This window comes from Arvicola amphibius, chromosome 4 (assembly GCF_903992535.2).
Source record: "Arvicola amphibius chromosome 4, mArvAmp1.2, whole genome shotgun sequence".
NCBI lineage: Eukaryota > Metazoa > Chordata > Mammalia > Rodentia > Cricetidae > Arvicola > Arvicola amphibius.
Genome location: NC_052050.1, coordinates 148,600,040 through 148,622,990, shown reverse-complemented (window position 1 = coordinate 148,622,990; position 22,951 = coordinate 148,600,040). Strand labels below are relative to the sequence as shown.

General features: G+C 43.4%; 1 protein-coding gene across 1 annotated transcript in view; it reads right to left on the bottom strand.

The window, feature by feature from the left end:
* Positions 1 to 22,743, bottom strand: part of Nek3 (NIMA related kinase 3) — a 28,688-nt gene extending 5,945 nt beyond the window's left edge. Inside the window, exons 1-11 of the mRNA XM_042055012.1 lie at positions 22,619 to 22,743; positions 18,838 to 19,008; positions 16,060 to 16,153; positions 15,874 to 15,971; positions 14,865 to 14,948; positions 12,535 to 12,602; positions 12,363 to 12,449; positions 10,357 to 10,411; positions 4,592 to 4,792; positions 3,596 to 3,668; positions 1,491 to 1,540 (exon numbers count right to left, since the gene is read on the bottom strand). Coding sequence (XP_041910946.1) covers positions 1,491 to 1,540; positions 3,596 to 3,668; positions 4,592 to 4,792; positions 10,357 to 10,411; positions 12,363 to 12,449; positions 12,535 to 12,602; positions 14,865 to 14,948; positions 15,874 to 15,971; positions 16,060 to 16,153; positions 18,838 to 18,963 — 936 coding nt within the window. The 5' untranslated portion in view covers positions 18,964 to 19,008; positions 22,619 to 22,743. The remainder of the gene's footprint in view (positions 1 to 1,490; positions 1,541 to 3,595; positions 3,669 to 4,591; positions 4,793 to 10,356; positions 10,412 to 12,362; positions 12,450 to 12,534; positions 12,603 to 14,864; positions 14,949 to 15,873; positions 15,972 to 16,059; positions 16,154 to 18,837; positions 19,009 to 22,618) is intronic.
* Positions 22,744 to 22,951: the final 208 nt, after the last annotated feature.

Below are 22,951 nucleotides of genomic sequence, written 5' to 3'. Positions count from 1 at the left end.
CTCTGGGGTGCTGGAGGACAGTGCACCCTTACCTAAATTCTACTTGGTATGATTTAATGCCTCCTAAACAAATCCATTAGCAAATCCTTTATAACATCAATTTTATTACTATGAATTTCTTCAACATCAGTATAAACTAGTCCCCATTTCCTCTGGGCCGGTTTCTGGAGCATTCCATGGAAGGAGAGTTTGAAAGACAGTTTAGGTTTTGCTGGAGGGAGAGATTTCCCAGATTTCACTTGTCTCTTTAGACTAGCTCCATCCTCTTCTACATGGTTACATAAACCTATCTGTGCGCCCGACACAGTGGCTTCAGATGTTTGACCCTTCTGCCTCGTTATCTTTTTAATTAAAAGCTTGGATGCTGGGCATGTAGCTCGGAGGCTTAGCAAAGCCCGCGCTATTTATTTTCTGTGCAACAGAAGAAGAAAGCAAGCTACTCGGAGCGTCCAGGAAAGGAAAGGCGTTGCTCCGCGGAGTCCCAGATGGTTTGCTAAGGTGTTGGGGGAAGGACACCTGCTGTCACTGCTCACCGCTTCAGTGCATCAGTAGTGGAGCAAAGTGTCACAGCTGCCTTGGGCTAGAAATGGCCAGCAGGGCCTTGAATACCAGCCTGGAAAATGTCAGCTCGATTCACAGGATAACTTAAGAGGGACTACAGACATTTTAAAAGAAAAACAGCAAAGTCCTATGATGGCTAGTTCTCTGTCAGCTGGACACAAGTCATGGGGGTGGGGGGGAGCAGAGGGAGCCTCAATTGAGAGAATGCCTCCATAAGATCCAGCTGTAGGGCATTTTCTTAATTAGTGATTGGTGGGGGAGGGCCCAGTCCACTGTGGGTGGAGCCATCCCCTAGGCTGGTGCCCTGGACTGAATGATAAAGGCAGAAGGGAGAAAGCAGGCCCAGCTCTCTGCTTCCAGAACCTCACACTCTTGCTGGGATGGACAGCACCTTAGATGAGCCACAGTAACCCACCCCCACCACCTGCCCCGACTCTGCTCACCCCTACCCCATCCTCCCTACCCTCACTTCCTTTAGTTGCTTTCATCAGGTATTTTGCCACAGTGAGGGGTAAAGCATAAGACATTGTCTCAAAACAAATAAATTGCTAAAATGGCTAAATGGTTTGACTATATATATTTATATTTGTATTTTAATTATTTGAATATATATGTATATTACCATGATAAAGGCAAAAGAAAAAGCCAAGCTCAAACAATATTTTCACATCTGGAGGCAGAACTGAGTTCTGTCTTACCCATATTGATACCACTGCCATTGGCAATTAAAAATGGGAACAAAGAATAAACGAGGGTCTGGAAGGTTCAGCAAGGTGGTACAGGGCAACAGCTGCTGATGCTTCATGCATCAAAAGGTGAACGACATCTTAGCTGGAGGGGCGGAGCTAAATCCTAAAACCTCATAGCAAGTCAGAAAGCCAGATGCTCTCCAGACCCAGGCTTCACAAATTCAGTCTTAAAGCACTTACCACCGCATGCGCTTCCTCTCCAGGAGCTCTCCCGATTCTGCTGGGGTCCGCTTAGAAAGAGAAGGCAGGAGAAACACAGGAAGATTATCTTACTAAATTCTAACATAACTTTTGTTATGATACTGTGCGAGATGGAACCTTTGAGGCGTCCCATGGCAGGTGGAGAGTTTTACTGGGGGAAGGAAAAGGAGTGGGGAAAAGGAGGGGAGAGATGAGAGAGAGAGAGAGAGAGAGAGAGAGAGAGAGAGAGAGAGAGAGAGAGAGAGAGAGAGAGAGAGAGAGAGAGAGAGAGAAAAGAGAAGAAGCAGGAAAAGTCCTGCTTGCCCTTCAGAACAGTGAGGTCAGGAGTGGGTCGAGCTTGTCTTTGTACCTGTGTACACACTAGGACCCTGGGCTGGCCAGGGTACTGCCTGGGTATATCCTGCCAGGTGAAGGGCAGGCCAGCAAAATGCCTGAATCCTAACAGCTCTCCCCGCTTACGCTTTGTGTTTAAAGATCCTCGGTAAGCAGCCCAGGCAGTCCTTAAACTCTGACTGTCCTTCCTCAGCCTCCCCAACACTGGAATTATTGGTGTCTGCCAAATAAGGACACTAAAGATACTTGACCACAGATAGCATCAAACTGAAGGGGTATCGAGCGTTCAGCACCGGGTAAAATTCTCTAGATATTACAAGAAACGATTTATGTTGTTTCATCCTTAACGTTCAGATAACGCAAGAGTCATCCATGCCAACCCATTTAAGCAGCTGAGAAGTCAGAGGAGCCCGCATCCCCACATTTACCGACTTTTGGTTTTGTTTAGGGCATTGAAGCAGGGTTTCGCTATGTAGCCCTCACTAGCATAGAACTCATGAAAATCAGGCTAGCCTGAGGCTCACAGCGATCCTCCTGCCTCACCGCAAAATGCTATGATTAAAGGCGCATGCTACCATGCCCAGCTTCATTCGACATCTTAAAAATGGCTTTGAATACCTGTAAGGACAGGCCATAGAGACACGAGGGGAGCATGTCACACACAGTCCCTGTCCTTGTGCGTGATTTCACTGTTCTGATCTCACTATGTAGGCACTAAACGGTCCCAATGTGGTAGCATTTCAGTGGCTCCTCTTGTGACCATCAATGAAGACATTCTAAAGAGGCATTTACGTTCCTCTCTTTGGCTATCAGACTGCTGGGACAATAACCCCCAAGGAACTGGCGTTTCCCCAGGAATCTCAGGCTGGGGAGGGAAAAGGCTGAAGCCTGGGGAAGACAGAAGGGCAGCTTTTCTCCTGGAAAGGGAGTCCTCATGGTTCTGACAATGGAGAGGAAAGGTCAAGCATGGAGGCCCTGGACCAGGACAACTCGGTCATGCTCATCCCTTGCCTGCTGTAAACTTGAACCTCACGTTAGGCAGACTTCTGCCAGGTGGGCAAGGTGACCCTGGGTAACAACAATTCAGACAATTCAGAAAGAACAATAGTGGTGTATTTAAATAATTCTGGCTATATCTTTGCTGTGTCAATCTCCCATCTGCCCGAGTGGCCAGACTTGCAATCTCCTGTCTCTGTTTAAACTGTTTAGAGTGTAACCTGAGGCTGGGACCCCAGAGCGAGTTACGGATGACAGCCTATGTGGAATGTATAGATCAAAGCTGGTACCATTTTCTCTTTGAGGCTGGTTCCTTTTCATGCATCACCAAAACCAGCCACGGACCATTATTAAAAAGCTTTTTAATTAATTAATTTAATTAATCTAAGTGTGCGGGGTGATTTCTCACTGGGAAAAATGTACTATTTCTTCTGGATCTGAAGGAAACTCTGTCTGAAGGAGCAAAAAAATTATTTGAAGGCTATCTGTGATAAACAATTCTAATAACTTGAAAATGATTACTTTTTTTGTTTTTTGTTTTTTGAGACAGGGTTTCTCTGTGTAACAACTCTGGTAGTCCTGGAACTCGCTCTGTAGACCAGGTTGGCTTCAAACTCATAGAGATCCACCTGTCTCTGCCTCCTGAGTGCTGGGATTAAAGGTGTGCACCACCACTGCCCGGTGGAAACTATATTTTCTTTTTTATGATACTTATAAAAAAAACACTTGAAAAATAAGCTTCCCAAAATTCTTACCTCCTTTTTTAAATTTCTTGGGCTCAGATATTTTGGTTTCATCCAGTATCTGCTCTCCATATTCTGTGATGATCTGAAATTTAAAGATGAGCATTTAAAGATGTGAAAAACACTTTTCTATACCCCAAGACTCCTGTCTTAGCCCACACAGCAGGGATTACTCACCAGCATACTCAGGCCCAGCTAAAGAAAGACACTTTGCTTTGGACACCACCATAAGGTCATGTAATTACAGTGCTCTTCAACACAAGAGCACTTAAAGTTGGAAAACAAAGATACCACATAAAAGCAAACATAAGGAGAGGAGTTTAATCCTGGATACTTGGGGGGCTAAGGAAGGCCTGCCAATGCGAGGCCAGTGTCACCCCAAAAACCACAATCCAAACTTGATGATCACTAGACTCTGCCCACCGTAAGTGAAGCCCCAGGCTCAACCCCAGTGCAGGAGAGTGTCACAGCTACTGGAGGGAGCGCTGGAAGGGGAAGAGGGAAAAGAGGTCTACATTTTAAATACACCTGGCTGGAGAGATGGCTCAGCGGTTAAAAGCATTGCCTGCTCTTCCAAAGGTCCTGAGTTCAATTCCCAGCAACCACATGGTGGCTCACAACCATCTGTAATGAGGTCTGGTGCCCTCTTCTGGCCTTCAGGCATACAAGCAGACAGAATATTGTATACATAATAAATAAACAAATATATTTAGAAAAAATAAAAAAAATAAATACACCTCTGAATTACGTGAGCCTTTACAGGCATGTTTGAGTAAATTAAGCTTAAGAGATACAAGTTTAGGGCCAGTGAGACGCTGCAACGGTTAAAAGCACCTGCTGCCAAGCCTGATAACCCGAGTTATCACTGGACCCGTTAAGGATGAAAGGAGAGGGCCGAGATGTCCTGTGACAGCTCCATGATCACCACTGTACGCCCACGCCCACCGCCGGATAAGTTAAAAACACACGCTACCACGCTAGAGCCAATGAGAGACACTCCTGTCATACCTCCCGGGGTAAGCACTTCGGGACGAGGGGCACTAAACTGCCTCTGCAAAGCAGGGTGGTGGCAGAGGGGCGCTGGGAAGGGCTCCTTTTCAACATCTGCCTGACGAGACAGTGAAGCTTATCGGAATACAGAGCTGGCAGTGGGGGGATGGGCCCCTGACATATTCTCAGGATGAGGTTTTTCCAACTATTTGCCTGAAACTGAAAAGTGAAAATGACACTTTATGGAAAGAAAATACAGAAATAAGAAATATCAGCTGAAGTAAATTCATATTTTCATAAGCTACTTTTATTTTGCAAAGGCACCGGCTGTTGGGTCCCTTCCTTCCACGGAGGCCCTAAGGTCAGTTCATAGCCTCACGTGCTTTGGAGGACGGTGGACATGAACATCACAGCCTCCACACGGAGACCGGTGTCTGTCAGTGCTGGCCTGGCACACGTAAACTCAGGGTGGCTTCCGAGCAACAGCGGTTCCCAACGTTGGGACGCACTTCAGAATCGCCTGGTTTAAAAACAAATTCGAGACCTCTTTGGAGATTCTGATTTAAGTATGTGGAGTAGGCTGAGGCCTCGGCATTTTTAAAAGTTCTTTGAGCTGTTCTCTTTTTAAAAATGTATTTATTTTTTAAAGGTTTATTTTTATTATGTGTGTATATGCGAGAGACAGACAGAATGTTCAGGTGCCCAAAGGGACCAGAGCTGTTAAATCATCAAGAACTGGAGTCAGAGACGTTTCTGAGCCTCTGTACAGGTGCTGAGAGCTGAACTCAAGTCCTCTGCAAAAGCATCAAGTGTTCTTGACTACTGAGTTGTCTCTGCACCCCACCCCCCAATGTTTATGTCACTGGCACGCTCAGACTTTATTTTTTGAGTGTTCCCTGTCAGGTTGGCCTTGCGCTCTGGGCCTTGTCCTCCCACAAGCACTCCCAGGCCTAGCTTACCTCCTTAAGCTGTGAAGCTGACACCAGAAGTCACTTCTATTCAAGGGAGATGCCCTAACATGAACAACACATGCTTTGGTCTGAATTACTCTCACATCAGGTGCTGAGAGGGCATTTTCTGACTCAACCACCTCCTGAGCTGTGTGCTCTCAAGCAGAGACAGATCTTGATCCACAGATAAACGATTTATTTCCATGCAAAGTGAAGACCTAGTCGGGATCAGTTTTGATGGTTGCTTTATGCAATCAGCTACTGCCAAAGAAGCAACTACCACCAAATGAGTAATTACCACCAAATGAGCAGCTACCACCAAATGACTAATTACCACCAAATGACTAATTACCACCAAACAGGCAACTATCACCAAATGAGCAGCTACCACCAAACAGGCAACTATCACCAAATGAGCAGCTACCACCAAAAAACAAACAAGCAACCTCCACCAGTCAACTACCACAAAATGAACAACTCCACCAAATGATCAACTACCACCAAGTAAGTCAAATTATCTGAAAGTATCTAGAAAAAAAAATATTTACTAGGGCAAATTCTGTTTCCTCACATTTCAGTTCAGAAGCTAACAATCATAAAAATGGCACAGACACTCTAGAAAACAGTTGGCGGGGGCTGCTACAAAACTAATCATACATTGCCCCACACTCCCACTCTCCAGTCCCAGACCCAGGCGGGAACCCTCCCTCTCCTCACACCCTTGTCTAGTCTGACCCAGGACCCTGACTCTCTCTCGCCTCCAGACTCAGGCAGGCTCTCTGGGTAAGCCTGGCTCAGTTCCTTCCTCCCACACTGCTGTGAAATAATCTTTGTACACTGTGAATATGTATTACTCTCATTGGTTAATAAAGAGCTGACTGGCCTATAGCTGGGCAGGAAGAGATTGGGTGGGAGAGCCAGACTAGGAGATGCTGGGAAGAAGGGCACTGCCAACACCAATTATTCAAATATCTACACCTATGCGAGACACTCTCATTTAAAGTGCCACAAATGTGCAGTAACTTTGGGACACTGCAAAAAGATCAGCAGTATGAAACACCGCCACAGAAAAACTCCACGTCAACAGTATAGATCAGATCTTCAACAAGAGCATAGAAAAAAGTCCCCAAACTAAGGAAAGACACACCCATACCCATACAAGAAACACACAGAACACCACATAGAAATGACCAGAAAAGACATTAAAATGCAAGATATAAACTGGACCATGGTGGTGCATGCCTACCAGGACTCAGGAGGCAGAGGCAGGCAGATCGCTGAGTCTGAGGCCAGACAGAGGGAGTTCCAGGAAAGCCAGGGCTTCATAGAGAAACCCTGTCTCAAAAATCAACAACCAAAACACTAAATAGAAAACAGAGAGAAAGAGTAGTGAACACTGCAAGAGAAAAACCACAAGTCACTTCTATGGGAAAATACATCACAATAACGTATGCCATCTCAATGGAAACTGTGAAGGTCACAAGTGCCTGGAGCAATGCCACCCCAAGTTCTAAAAAAACCACAGATGCCGACCCAGGAAAACTATCTGCCACAGTTTAAGGAGAAGAAAAAACTATGCATAATATAAGCAGGCTGAAAGAATTCATGTTCAGCAATCCAGGCCTACAGAGAAGACTGGAAGCAGTTACTGCAGACTGAAGAGAGGAGTAAATACAGCCAAGGAACTACATGAAGGAAATAAATGAAGCCACAGTCCTGAACTACAAAACAGGACCAAGAACACAAACATTAAAGATAAAAATAAACTACAGCCATCAACACACACCTTTCAATGATAACTTTAAATTATAGACTCAACACCCTAATCAAAATATGAAGGTTAGGGCTGGGTGGTGGTGGTGCATACCTTTAATCCCAGCACTTGGGAGGCGGAGGCAGAAGAATCTCAGTGAGTTTGAGGCCAGCCTCACCTACAGAGTGAATTCCAGGACAGTCAGGACCATTACACAGAGAAACCTTGTCTCAAAAAAACAAAGAAGAAGAAAGAAATTCTTCTACCTTCAATGGAAGGTACCAACTTAAGAGTGAAGTGAGGGACAAGTACCCCCCAAGCAAAGAAGAACAGGAAGCAAGCAGGCATTGATATTCTAATACCTGACAAAAATAGACTATAAACTCAAATGATAAAAAGAGACAGAGAAGGACATCTATTCTGGTCTAGGGAACAATTAACTAAGAAGATATTGTGATACTAAACATCTATGCACTAAGTTTTTACACACTCAGTTTCATCAGTAGGGTACTTCTAGACTTCAAGACAATGATGAACCCAACTCAGGAACGGCACATGATCTGAATACCTCCCTTCCTCTAGTAGACAGGTCATTTGAACTAAGAGTAAACAGAGAAACATTAGAATTAAACAACATCATACATCAAATGGGTCTAACATCTACAGAATATGCCACCAAACACCAAAGGAAATACATTTTACCAGCAGCCCATGAGAAATCCACATAAATGACACATATAACAGGACTCAACAAATGCTGAAAAGCTTAAATAACTCCATAGATCTCATCTCATTACTATTCAAAGAAAATAGTAAAAATTGTTTAGTAATTACATGAACTCATGGAGATTGAACAACATACTACTGGGTCAAAAAAGAAAGAAAAACATTCCAGGAATTAAATGAAAATGAAACACAATATAACAAACCCTCTGGAACCTATTACGAGTGGTCATAAGAGGGAAATTTAATTTAGAGCACTTGTTCTTGCAGAGGACCGCTGTGATTGGTGTAATAAAAAGCTAAACAGCCAATACTTAGGCAGGAGAGGGATAGGCGGGATTTCCAGAGAGAGAAAGGAAGTAGAGAAGGAATCTAGGCATGCAGGAGAAATCAGGAGACACGAAGAGGAAATGGGAGATGCAAGACAGAAGGAGGTAATAGCACAAGATAGAATGCAGATTAATAGAAATGGGTTGATTTAAGTTATAAGAGCTGGTGGGACAAGCCTAAGGTATAGGACCAGCTTTCGTAACTGATAAGATGTCTCCATGCCATTATTTGGGAGTTGGCTGTTGGGTCAGAGAAAGACTAGTTACAGAGAACCCAGGTTCAATTCCCATCACTCACATGGTAGCTCACAACCATCCATAACTTCAGTTCCAAGGGATCCAACACCCTCTTCTGAACTCCTCAGTAGGGGAAATTTCACAAGGCCACCCACAGATAAAGAACTCCAGGCAATCAATGGCTGCTCAGAGAGGAAGAATTAGTCTTCTCCATGAGCAAGCTCCCTGCTAAGCTACCTACTGCCAAGGGCAGTATGTAAGAGCAACAGGAAATGTAGCAGTTGGGTATGTGTGTGTGTGTGTGTGTGTGTGTGTGTGTGTGATATGATATGATATGATAATTATAGAAGAATAAGGACATGAACTTTAGATGGAGTTGCAGAGAGACACAGGAGGAATAGAAGGCTGAATATAGGGAGGGATAGAAATGTAAATACAGCACCGATATATAAAATTCTCAAAAGATGTTTTATTTAAAAAAAGTTAAGTGTACTGGTTAGTTTTTGCCAACTAGAAACAAGGCCCAGTGGTTAAGAGAGAACCTCAGCTGGGGTTCCCTATCAGCAGAGGACCCAGGTTCAATTCCCAGTACCTGTATAATGGCCTACAACCATCTATAACTCCAGCTCTGGACTATCTAACACCCTCTTCTACCTTCCCCAGGCACAAGGCACACATGTGGTACAAATACATGCAGGCCAAACACTCATATAGAAGAAATAAAATAAATGAATCTTTAAAAAGGATGAATACCATAGAATCGTATTACATGAGATATATAGAATATACAAATTCATAGAGACAGAAAGATAGGGGCTGGAGAGATGGCTCAGGGGTTAAGAGCACTGGCTGCTCTTCCAGACGACCCGGGTTCAATTCCTGGCACCCACTTGGTGATTCACAACTGTTTGTAACTCTAGTTCCAGGGGATCTGACAACTTCACACCAATGCACATAAAATAAAAGTTAAATAAATTATAAAAAAATTAGGCCGGGCGGTGGTGGCGCACACCTTTAATCCCAGCACTCGGGAGGCAGAGGCAGGCGGATCTCTGAGTTCGAGGCCAGCCTGGTCTACAAGAGCTAGTTCCAGGACAGGCTCTAGAAACTACAGGGAAACCCTGTCTTGAAAAACCAAAAAAAAAATAAAAAAATAAAAAAATAAAAAAAATTAGAAGTTATCTCAACCTGGGGAAGAAATGAATATAGAGCCATGATTTCCTAAGAACAAAGTATCTGTTTGGTGTGATGGAAAAGCCCCACAAATGGACAGCAGTATCAGGATATAATATCATGAATATAATCAATATAATTAATATAATTAATAAAGATCATAAATGTAGTTATTGAATGAATACTGTGAACGTAACCAATGAATATCACAAACATAATTAATGAATATCATGAGTGTAATTAATATCTTGAATATAATTCATAATATAATTGTGAACTTAAAAATAGCTACAATGGCAAATATTATGTTATATTTAAAAATAGCTACAATGGCAAATATTATGTTATATTTAAAAATAGCTACAATGGCAAATATTATGTTATATTTAAAAGAAAGAGGAGAAGGAGAGAGCTACTTATAAAATTACAGCCTCTAATAGGCTTTTCCTGTTGGCACAGAACTACAAAATGGCTCCATGCAAAGATAAAAAGGGGGAACAAACAGAAACTTTTATAACAATTTCTTCCTGGGGAAGTGATCCCCAGTAGAAATCCGGCGCATCCCTTGGGCCTTAGCAGGACATGACAAATGGCCCTTTGGTCTGGCACCATACTTACTGGATGCTTCAGAGCACAGAGTTCGTACAGAATGCATCCCAAGGACCAGATGTCACTAGAAGCATAAAGAGATGAGCATTGCAAGAACTGTTATGCTATATTATCACAGTAATACATGCATTTTTATCTTATTTTATCGCACTTAATTTATTTTTGTATATGTATGAGCACACACATGAGCCACAGGGTGTATGTGGAGGTCAGAAGACAACTTGCAGGAATCTATTCTTCTGCTACTATCTGTGTCCTGGAGATTGAACCCAGGTCATCAAGCGTGGAGAGTTCCAATGAGAAACCCTGCCTCAAAAAGAAGTGGGCGGTGCCTGAGGTATAATGCCCAAGCAGGCCAAACACTCATATACAAGAAATAAAATAAATAGGTACACATGTGCACATGTACCTGCACAGACACACACATGCATACATACATATACAAGGAAATATGCATTCCTATTAGAAAATGAATATGGAACAATATCAAAGGAAAAGGCAGAATACCAAACTGTATATGGAATCTATCAACTGGTAAATCCCAATATAACAGTCTGAAAAATGTCTCGGTAGCTAAGAGCACTTGTTGCTCATATTATAGATGACCCAGGTTCACAGTGGATCACAAAGGCCTCTAACTCCAGTTCCATGAGATTTTTTCATCTGGTCTCTGTGTGTACCAGGCTCACATGTGGCATATAGATATGCAGGCAAAACATCCATATATATCAAATAAAAATTTTTTAAAAATATTTTTAAATAAAAAATTTTAAATAAATACAAAGAATAATTAAAGAGTGATTTCTCTCATTCTCTTTCCTCCTTTCTTTATTGTTACTATTTTCTTTTAGTTTCCAGCGCTGGGGATAGAACCCAGGGCAATGCATAGTAGGCAACTTGTCTACTTCTGAGTTCAATCCCCAGCCCTCCACGTCCTTCCTCTGCCTCTATTTCTATCCATGCCTGCTCACCCATCATGTGAACAACGGATATATATCGCTTATATATTTTTTAAAAATCACACTGCAAAACATAAGCTCTTCATACATCATCAGCCAGATAATTCATCAAACCAGTGCTGATGCAGCACTTACGATGATTTGCTACAACCTAGTGGTTTCTAAGTGTGGCTGTATGGGAACCTCCCAGGAATCTTGAAAATCGTGACCATCTGCTTCCCAGTGCTCTCATTTGATGGACAGATGCAGGAGATTTGACTGTCTAATTCCCATCCCCGTGCTCTCATTTGATGGACGGATACAGGGATTCTTAAAAGCATAAACAACAAGTCTGGAACCAGGCACATAACTCAGACCACCCTTACGGACCGCTGAACCTTCTTTTGTCAACAAGGCCCTCACAGCTGTGATATGACAATGGTTGGAAAACCAGGACTTTCCTCTGGATTCCTGAGAATTCAGATTCCATGTGACTTTAAGATCTACTTTTTATGCCATTTTATTTCTGTGGTGTTGGTAATCAAATCCAAGACGCGTGCTAGGCAAAATTATTCTATTCATGAACTGCATACACCAAGGCCCCAAGCAGATCTTTATAAAGCAGAGTGGGGAAGGTGGCTCGGCTGGTCAAAACACTTGCCCCACAAGACTGGCCATCTGATTTTGACCTTCAGAATGCACGTAAGAAAGTCAGGTGCACACATCTGTGATCTTGGCACTCCCACCTCAAGACGGAAAGAGAGACGGTAGCACCGGCTAGGAGCTCGTGGGTCAGCTGGCCTTGGGTGTGCAGTGCAGCGGCAGAAACAACCAAGGAGGCAGCCCCCCTCCTTCAACAAGGCAGGAGAACCAATTTCCAAAAGGGTGTCCTCTGACCTCTCTACACAGGCCGTGGCACATGTGTACACACTCACATAGACACTCACGGGAAATAACTCAAATAAAATTCCAAAGCAAATAAGCTCTATGCATCTGCACCAGATTCCAGCATCAGTTTGCAGGTTAGAGACCCTCCCGCCAAATGCCCAACACTATCCAAATAAGGACACTACCCACCTTTTATTGTTATAGGGCAGGTTTTCCCAAATTTCTGGAGGCACATAATAAGGCGTTCCCACGTATGTGCACGCGAAAGCCATGGGACTGAAACCACAGAAAAGGCAAAGTGAACTCCAAAGCTCTTCTGAAAATGGCTGTTCAGTTCTCTGTCACGTGGACAGGTACATACCTGGAGAGAAGACGGGCAGAGCCAAAATCTCCCAGTTTCACTTTTCCACTTTGGGTGAGGAAGACATTCTGCATTGGAAAAGAAGAATATAGATGTTTTGATCATCCCAGCATAAGGCCGCGGTCTCCAGAGCAGCTTTCAAAGCCCGCTGATGGTGGGGATAAGGGTAGAAATACTGACAGCTGGGCCCCAGAGAAAACAAAAGAAATAGCAAGACCCCCTCTTAAAACAGCTGCATACTCCTCTGCCTGGGGATTCAGGATGCATGCTTTGAAATCTAACAAGCAAATGTCGGGTAGCATCGGATCTGATCAGTGGAAGCCTGTGTTGGTGACTCAGTGGCTGGGACAGGTGCTGACCACTTCCTAGCTGAGAACACGTGCATTTATTCAGAGGGCATTAAAAGGGTTACATTCACCTAGACGTCAAAAGAGGTTTCAACTCCTTTTTACATATGCTATTTTATTTGGTTGGTATAAATTCTAGGTCAAAGGGCATAAAGTTTTACGTAAGGTAAGCAAGTCCTAAAATCTACTGCATGGAGCCAGATGTGGAGGCACACACCTTTAATCCCAGCACTCGGGAGGCAGAAGCAAGTGGATCTCTGTGAGTTCAAGGCCAGCCTGGTCTACAAAGCAAGTTCTAGGACAGCTAGAGCAATTACACAGAGAAACCCTGTCTCAAAAAACCAAAAGAAAGAAGAGGAGGAGGAGGAGGAAGAAGGAAGAGAAGGAGGAAGAAGAGGAAGAGGAAGAGGAAGAGGAAGAGGAAGAGGAAGAGGAAGAAGAAGAAGAAGAAGAAGAAGAAGAAGAAGAAGAAGAAGAAGAAGAAGAAGAAGAAGAAGAAGAAGAAAAGATCTACTGCATGGTTCACACGGTAGCACATGCCTTCAATGGGAGGGAGAGGCAGATAGATCTCTTGGAGTTAGAGGCCTGTCTGATCTACATAGTAAGTTCTAGGATAGCAAGGACTACATAGTGAGACCCTGTATTAAGGCAAACAAACAAAAGACCTATATTGTACATCGTGGTGAGTGACCGTGGTTAATATACTATTTTGTTTGTTTTTTTGAGACAGGGTTTCTCTGTATAGCCTTAGCTGTTCTGGAACTCACTCTGTAGATCAGACTTGCCTCGAACTCACAGAAATCTGCCTACCTTTGCCTCCTGAGTGCTGGGATTAAAGGCTTTGCCACAACTGCCTGACAATATATAATATTCTTGAGAATTACTAAATGAGTAGATTTTATTTATTTTTCTGTGATAGGGATTTGACTCAAGTGGTCTGTGCTGACCTCAAACTAGAAATCCCCCTGCCTCAACCTCCCAGGGGCTGGGATCACAGGCAGTTATTACCATAGCTGGCTGAAGTGTAGTTTTAAATGTTCAGAAGGGGAGGACCTGGAGGGATGGCTCAGTGGTTAAGAGCACTTGTTGCTCTTCCAGAAGACCTAGATTTGGTTCCCAGGAAACATAACAGGTGGTCCACAGCTATCTGTGACTACAGCTCCAGGAAATCTGAAGCCCAGGGCTTCTTGGCCATCTATACTCTCTCATGCACAGTACACAAGTACGTGCATATGCACATACCCCCCCCCCCACACACACACTTAATAAAAGTAAATCTAAAACATTAAATAAGATCACAGACACATCAATTAGCATGACTTAATCATGTTACAATGTACATACTTGTATGTATATTAAAATACCATATTGTATACTATAAATATATAAAATTTTGTCAATTTTACCTCAATAAAGTGAGGATATTGTTTCCTTATGTCTTTTGAGACAGGGTTTCTCTATGTAGCCCTGATTGTCTTGGAACTCACTCTGTAGACCAGACTGGCTTCAAACTCAGAGATCTGCCTGCCTCTGTCTCCCAAATGCTGGGATTAAAGGCATGTACCACCACAACCAGCTAAATGTTTTTCATTAAAAGAGTAAATATTAAAAAGTATTATATTGGCAAAATTTTCTAAACTAAATAGAATGTCCCAAAAAGAAATAGTAATAAAAAAAAAGACAACGAAATTGTTTTCTTCATTCCCCAGACCCCCAAACACCTTGCTTTTGGAGCTCCTTTGGCCAATAGCCTTTAAGAAAGCAGCCCACTTGGGCGTGGTCTCTTATACTACAAATGCTGCTGTAAAGTGTGCGCTCGCTTCCGGCTGCTAGACTCAGTTCCTGTTCCCCATTCGGGAAAGAGGACTGTGATCTAGGACAGAGATCTGTGAGTCTCCCCTAAATAAATAACCCTTTATTATATGTAATTCTGAACTAGTATGAGATTATTTGTAACTTCTGTCATCAACACCTTATACTCACTCTGGACTTGATATCTCGGTGTAACACACGTTTCTTGTGAATGTGATTTACTCCAAGACAAATTTGTACGAACCAGTTAAGTATCTGGGAGAAAAAAGTATACACAGTATTTGGGGTAAAGAACTGGAGGTAAATATGATCAAAATATTCTGTATAAAAGTCTAAAAGAATGAATAAAATATTTTAAAAGAAAATAGTATGCAACACCTGTAAAAATGTAATAACTAGCTGATGTCAACTCAAATTCTGAGGAATGACTTCTAGGCCTTAATTTACTAAAATATCAAAAGAGAATTATACACGCATAAAAACTACACAATTCAACTACAATTCAGTATTATCTGAGGAAATTCATATGCCTAGTTCCCATGTTTTGCCATCTTATATATGATCCATAGTTTAATGAAATGTCCGCCACATTTTTCTTCTACTTTTCAACCGAATATAAGTTTCTCTTTTTGTGTCTGGCTGGGAGGTAAGGAAGAGATAGTCTGCATCCCAGACTGGCCTCAAACTTGCTATGTGGCCAAGAATGACTTTGAACTTCTGAGTTTTTGCCTCTGCTTCCCAAATACTGGGATTACAGGCATGCATCACCAAGCCTGGTTTATACGGCATTGCAGAAGGAACCAAGGACTTTGCAAATACTGGGCACAAGCTCCACCACTGAGCTACATGTCCATCTCTAAGAGCTACTTATTTTATTTATTTATTTATTTATTTATTTATTTATTTATTAGATTCTCACTGTGTAACTTTGGAACCCCAATTAAGGAAATGCTTCCATAAGATTGGGCTGAAGGTTGGTCTGTAGAGCATTTTCTTAATAACTGATTGACACAGGAGAGCTCATCCCATTGTGGACTGGTGGTCCTGGGTTCTATAAGAAAGCAGGCTGAGCAAGCCATGGGGAGCAAGCCAGTAAGCAGCATCCCTCCATAGCCTTCTGCATCAGCTCCTGCCTCCAGGTTCCTGCCCTGTTTGAGTTCTAGGTAAGTCGGTTTCTTACCGTATCTTCAGGAAGAAACTTTCCTTTTTGCTGTTTAATTTTCTGCATTAGGTCCCCTCCGTCACAATACTCCATCACAATATACAGATGCCCTTCAGCTAAAACACACAGGAGACTCCTTAGGAAAGTCACAGTTGTTAAAAATCAAATCCAGGTACGAGCGTATCTGGGAGAATTCATATTTACCTTCAAATGACTCTTGAAAGGCAACAATATTGGGATGTTTCATTTTAGCTAGCAGAACAGCCTCTTTCCTAGACTTCTGTATATCAGAGAAAGACTGAAAAAAAACTTTAAATAATTATAAATTCAATGCTCAGTTTTAAAATAACCTCAAACTAATGTTTTGTATAGTTTTATATGAGACTTCAATGTTCCATGCAGGTTTGTATATCTACTTTGGCTCAAGCTTTCAAAGTCTGAAACAAAATATGCAGTGACTTTTTGATTATGGCTATTTTATATGCTTGGACTGACCAAGCTTGGGCTCTATTGGAACATATTTTTTTTCCCTCCACATACATAATGCAAACTAATTTTCACATACACTTGAACTGGTGATGTGGCTTAGTGGTAGAGCCCCCCCCCCCCCCAGTAGTGCTCAAGGCACAGGGATTGATTATCGCCACCACCACCACCACCACCAAAACCAAGAACAAACCTGCCTAGGCATCAGCTGACTGGATAGCCAGTATTCTGCTGAAGAAAAAAACCAAAACACTCAAAGAAAACCAAAGCTGTCACTGCAGTAGACTCTGAGCAGACTTTCAGTAGCCCCTTGGCCCAGATGAAAAATATGCAAAGATGAACAAAGACGAATGAAAATTAAGTTTCCCAAACTTAAAACTTACTCAAAACGTATTCAAGGACAAAATGCTAACTGGCTTATAATCAAGAAACTGCTGTGGGACCTGGGTGTAGAGCCCAGAAGCAGAGAACTGGCTGAGGTTCTGGTTTAGATCCTCAGCATTACAAAATAAGAGGACTGGGGTGAAGGGGGAGGGAGAGAGGAAGGAGGAGAGAGAAGGAGGAGGGAGAGGGGAGGAGGGAGAGGAGGAGGGGGAAGGGAAAAGGAGGGAGAGGAGGAAGGGGAGGGGAGAAGGAGGGGGAGGGGAGGAGAAACAAAGGGAAGAAGGAAGAAAGGATACGGGAAGAGAGAGAGAGAGAAGGGGAGGAGAGAGAGGGAGGGAGACTGGAGGATTTCAGACGGGAAGGCAGCATCAGTGTCAAGTGTGAACACGCTGAAAAGAACTCACAGCCGGGCCAGACCTACGTGGAAGTAGAGCAAAGAGCTCTCTCTGTCTCAGCAAGCCTCTCACAGGACTGTGATACTCATTTAGTTTAAAATCAAACTTCAGTGGGAGCAGGTGTGGTGGTATGTACATGCCTGTCAGTCATCCCGTCACTTGGGAAGCTAAGGCAGAAAGACGGCAAGTTCAAGGCTAGCCTGGCTTACACAGTGAGACCCTGCTTCAAAAACAAAACAAAGTCGTCCTCATTAGTATAGACGTGTAATGAGTATCCCTGGCTAACATGAAGGGACATGGGTTCAATTCCATGATGCAGAGTCAACCACGCTTTTCTGTGAGCTGTAATAATGACCAGTGGCATGAATGCTACAGCTACCAACTGCTTTCCGACTGGACTGAAGGCCTGGTCCACAGCCACATATCTGGTACTATAAATCAGACCAAGAGCCCATCACAGGCCCCAAGGGATGAATCTATTATATTAGTTCACTAAATGCACACTGAGTCTAAATGCCCTCTAAATGTCCTCTAGATTAGTGCTGTCCTCGGACCTCATCAGAGATGTTGCTTTGTGCACCACAAATCGATTAACGCGGGAACTCAAACTGGTCCATGTGCAGAAAGTAAGACTCGGTGGAATGTCAGCCATCAGCAGGACCACTTCATCACTTCCTACTCCCCGCAAGCCTCAGCAGCCGTCACAGAAGAGGAGGTCAGAAAGATTTTAAGAGCCAGAAGTCAGAGACGACAGGACCAGAACAATGTCTCCTGGACATGGCAAGATCCTGCATTGTTGAGCTCACAGCAGCTGTGATTGACTGCACAAGACCTGTGCAAGAAGAATCCAATCAACACTCCTGCACGGAGAGGACAGGAGTTCCTGAGCGCCAACCCCTACCCAGGAGCTACGGACACCTGATGGCTTCTGGGGAGGGAGAGTCAGTTTTCTTTAAGGGTGTTGCCTCCAGCAGGCGGACCATGCTCTTATAGATGGACCCACAGAAAAGAGTATATGCCTAACATAATCGGAAGAGATAGGTTACCTCAAAATAAATAAGTAAATAGAAGACACAAAGTTATGGGGTGTGGGGAAGAGGGGATGGATCTGGGAGAAGTTAGGACAGGAGGAGTAAGGGGTGATATGATCAAAATACACTGTATTAAATTCTAAATTAATACAAATATTTTTAAAAAGTGATGCATTGGGAAAAATGCCTAGCACTGAGAATTTTTATTAAAATATATTTTTATAAAACAATGATCAAAATATTACTAATGTTCATGGTATGAATTCCTACATGGGGCAATTATGATACGCATTAACAAGCAATCCATGGGGGGAAAAGAACAAATATATCCCCTGAGTAGGTTTCCTAGTAACTGAAGCTATCCGTTTTCACCTGCTCCTCACGGCCCTCTATGCTCTCTGGCCATTCACACTGCACCTGACTACGTTTGGCGGATTTTCCACATTGCTGGCATACAAAACTGGAAACTGTGATCACTGAGATCAATCGGTACATTCTGACTGCTTCTCTGTTAATCTTCCTAGCCAAAGAACCACACAGAATAAATACATTAAGACTTTGTAAAGCTCACGAACAAGCCGATTACATGCCTGTGGGAAGGGTAAATGATTCGTTAAACCACAAGAACGTTCTCGATATAGGTCGTATGCTCACTTTCACCGTGAGCTGATTCTGTTCGCAGTTACCTTGGGAAGTCTTACTTCCTTCATGGCAAACTTCTGATTGCTGCTTTCCTGCCGAACCAGAAGGGCCCGGCCAAAAGAGCCTTGGCCGATCACGCTCAGAACCGTGTAATCGTCCATGCTGGGCATCCGCAGTAGGGTTCCACTCCCGCCTTCACCGCTGGCTCTCCCAAACTACATTTAAAAACAGAAATATTTAGGAATATCCTTTAAATCCTGCTGCAAAGCCATGTTTAAGATCTAATTCGCCAAAATAATGTCTTCTCAATATTCTTCCAGTAATGAAGTTAGACAGCAATAGTGATGGTTTTTTTTAAAGTTTAAAATGTGTAAGGTTGAGACATTTGGGTAGTAAGATAATGTTCTGGTGAATTATCCCCCTTTCTTCAAGTTTGGAGAAAAGAACAGAAAAATAACAAGAAGATGTATGTGTTTTAGCAGTGATTTTTTTTTAATCCAATCTTGTTTACAGAAAACATGACTGGCAGGGTCTTACAGAGCCGTCACCATGTAAATTACCATAAAGTACAACATACGCAAACACTTCCACAATGATGACACTACAGTCATTTAGATGGTAGTCACAAGAACGAGAGGGTTTATGCTATATTTTTAAAGGTTTTTTTTTGTCTAGGTTATCAGTTTACTTAAATATCAACCATTTCCTTTTTTTAGTTTTTTTGCTTATTCCCTTAAAATTTATATGTATCCAGTGGATTTAATTGTGAAATGTATGTTTTTATTATGGTATATTTTCTTTTAATTTTTAAATTATCATGTCTTTGTGATTTGAAATATACAAAATCAAATTACATTGTGGTCTTGTAAAAGTTATACAATTTTGTAATTGTACCCATAACTGTAATAGTCCATGTGTTTCAAAAGGTTGGATTCTGTTTATTTCTTATCCTTAAGACCACCTCAAAATAAGGTGACCTTATTGTATGTTTAAAGTATATTAGAAAGAATGTAGAAAGAGTGTTAGCTGCTAAAACACTTCTTTTCTTCTTCTTCTTTTTTTTTAGACTGGGTTCTCTGTAGCTTTGGAGCCTGTCCTAGAACTAGCTCTTGTAGATCAGGCTGGCCTCGAACTCACAGAGATCTGCCTGCTTCTGCCTCTTAAGTACTGGGATTAAAGGTGTGTGCCACCAATGCCTGGTCTAAAACTCTTTTCTTAAAAACAACACAAAACAGAATCAATTGGAAATTTACTTGTAAAATGCAATATTGACTCAAAGTTAGCTATCGTCACTATGATAGGCCAAGAGCAACTTCTGTGGTGGATGTGAATGGTGCTGCTTTGACACACAGTGAGTTCTGAACTGAAAGGAACTGACTCTGCCTCTGCAAAGGCAACTAATTCCGTCTGTGAATGCTGCTCCCTCTCCATTACTAGGAAAGCACCTCAGGCAAATAATGCTGGACCCCCAAATCTCCTTCCTTTGTCTACTTATCTTCCCACAACTTAACACTTTTTGTTCATACGAGCCCCTAGATCCAACACTTTGCATTTATATACATGGACTAAAACTCCTCTTGGACCCTTAATCTGTGTCTTGTCAGTTTAATTTGAAGGGTCCCTAAGAAGACAGAGAGAATGTTTCTCCTTCCTCTGGGTTATCCCTGCCATCACAGCCACTCACTATAATCCTAAGCAAATGCAGGAGGCGAGGCTATGCCAGCTCGCTCAGAATGACCAAGGGAGGGAGCGTGGAAGGACGACTAGAAGTGTGTTAGGCAGAGAGAAGACCGAATGATCAGGGCAGAGGGAATCGTGTGTTGTATGAGACAAAGGACACTCAGTTGAGCAGCTGAAATGAGGCCACAAAAGGTTGGTAGGGCAGATTTATCTGTCAACCACTGTAAGCCAAATTCTGTTGATGGATTTTATCTTTAGGGTAATTAATGGTCTGTCTCCGAATGGTTTTAAAGAAGGACACAGTCAGCGGTGGTGGCGCATGCCTTTAGTCCCAGCACTTGAGAGGCAGAGGCAGGCGGATCTCTGTGAGTTTGGGGCCAGCCTGGTCTACAGAGTGAGTTCCAGGACAGCCTGAGATACATGGAGAAACCCTGTTTGAAAACAAAACGAGGAGAGAGAGAGATGAGGAGATAGAGGAGAGATGGAGAGAGAGAGAGAGAGAGAAATCATTCTTTTGGATTACAGTATTAACGGACTGGATGAAAACCGCACAAGCATGCCAGCTCAAAGACGGGACTCTGCCTGAAAAGGTGAGAAAATGATGAAATCCAACAGGGCGGTGACCATGGCAAAATCTTCTACCTATCTTCTGTAACAGATTCATAGGGGAACAAATAGGGAAGAGAGAGGGCTCTGGACTGTATAACGTAATACCAATTCTCAGAGGGAAAGGGAAGGCCTGGGAGTCACGTGGACAGCCTTTTTTATTTTTATTTTTTTTAAAGCACAGGAGTGTGGCTGGGGTAAGGTCAAACAGAAGAGAGGAGGAAGACCTGTGCCATTTTGGACCTACTAAGCTGGAGGTGCTTAGGACTCCTGCAAAAGGATAAACAGTCGACTTCAGAGTCTCCATACAAAGCAACAGGATTTTTAATACACCATTTGTTGCACATAAACTACACAAGCAATGAAGATTGTAAGCACAGCCTTAGGGAAGACTGGTGGCACCCTAACCTGTTAAATGCCCTGGTACGGGAGAGGACTATACTTAGAGGTGATTTTTTTTTTTTCATCACAGGAAAGATACTCGAATGAATTTACTTGACGTTCCACAAAGATAAACGGTGTTTTACTGTTGTATTTGTTTAAACCACAAATAAGTAGTACACCACAGATCAAACCCTGCGGGTGGGGGGGGAGGGGAGGAGCGGGACTTCCGGTCTGTAGCTGGGGTAGAAGATACTCACCTGGGTTCCAGGCCAGCCAGGGGTACAACGGAAGAGACACTATCTCAAAACCCAACCCAACAAATATACCAAGTCTTTCCAGGTTGTTCTGCAGTCTATCACAGACGTATCAGAAGATTATTGCAATAAATCCTCCCTCCATATAACTTCTGTTTCCAGAAGTGAGGTGGTAGAACACATCAGGCACAAGTCACAAGCTACGACACTCGGGAGGCAGAAACGTTGGTCAGTCATACCCAGGAGCCACTGTTGATAAGTCGGAGTTCAACCTGTCTACACAGCGAGTTCAAGGCCAGCCCGGGCTACAAAAGAGGGACGCTGTCGCCTCACACCACTACCCGAGCCCCAAAACCTACACAAAAACAACCAAGTCCTTCAGAGCTTAACTGGCCTCTAGTTTCAATTGCGTGTTTTCCTATTTCTGGTGCTTGAGGACTTGAACCTATAAGACTGAAAACGACTTCCCTTGGCTGAGACCACATTTGTACTCTAATCTCTCTGTGCTTGATGTCTACACTACAGCCATAACGCAGGCCTGAATGCACTGGGTGTGGCGAAAAGTGGGTTGGTTCCTTCCCATGTTTATAACCAAATTCGCGTTTAATAAAGAAAGTAAATTTAAAAAAAAAAAAGAAAAGAGAAAGCTAAAGTGATTTTCTGTTGCCCAGAAGCAGGGTCAGGGGGTCACTGGCCAGGCGGTTTAGGCAGCAGTCCCAAGGCACACATCCTGGAGACCCTATTCTTTCCTCTGAAAAGAACCACTCGCTGCGGCAGATGCAAGAGCAGATCGCCGGCGCGCATGCGCGCTCCGAGGCCTGCTACCCGGGCGCGCAATCTACAGCCGCGGGAGCGCTGTGTGCACGTTTCCCCGTCGCCCCCGCAGCGGGCGTGCGCCTACCGGTGCTTAGGACCCCGCCGAGAGATCCCAGCCACTCCTCTCTCCACCGCTGCTGGCCCGGACCGCGCTCCTCACCCACTTCCCAGCGGCGCGCGTCGCTTCTTCCCCAAGTACCGGCATTGGGCGGGGCTGTGTGGGCGGTACCAGGGGCGGGGCCGTGGTGGGGCGGGGTCGGGCGTGTTTCCAGTTTAAGAGCGGAGGATAGGGATTTAGTTCCGGCCCCAGGCGCTGTTCACCGAGTATCCCGGCCCTTCAGAAGCGGTTTTAAAGCTGTTGCGCCACCTTGCAGTAGAGCCGTGCTAACATTTTGAGGTGGTACCACCAGTAATTTTG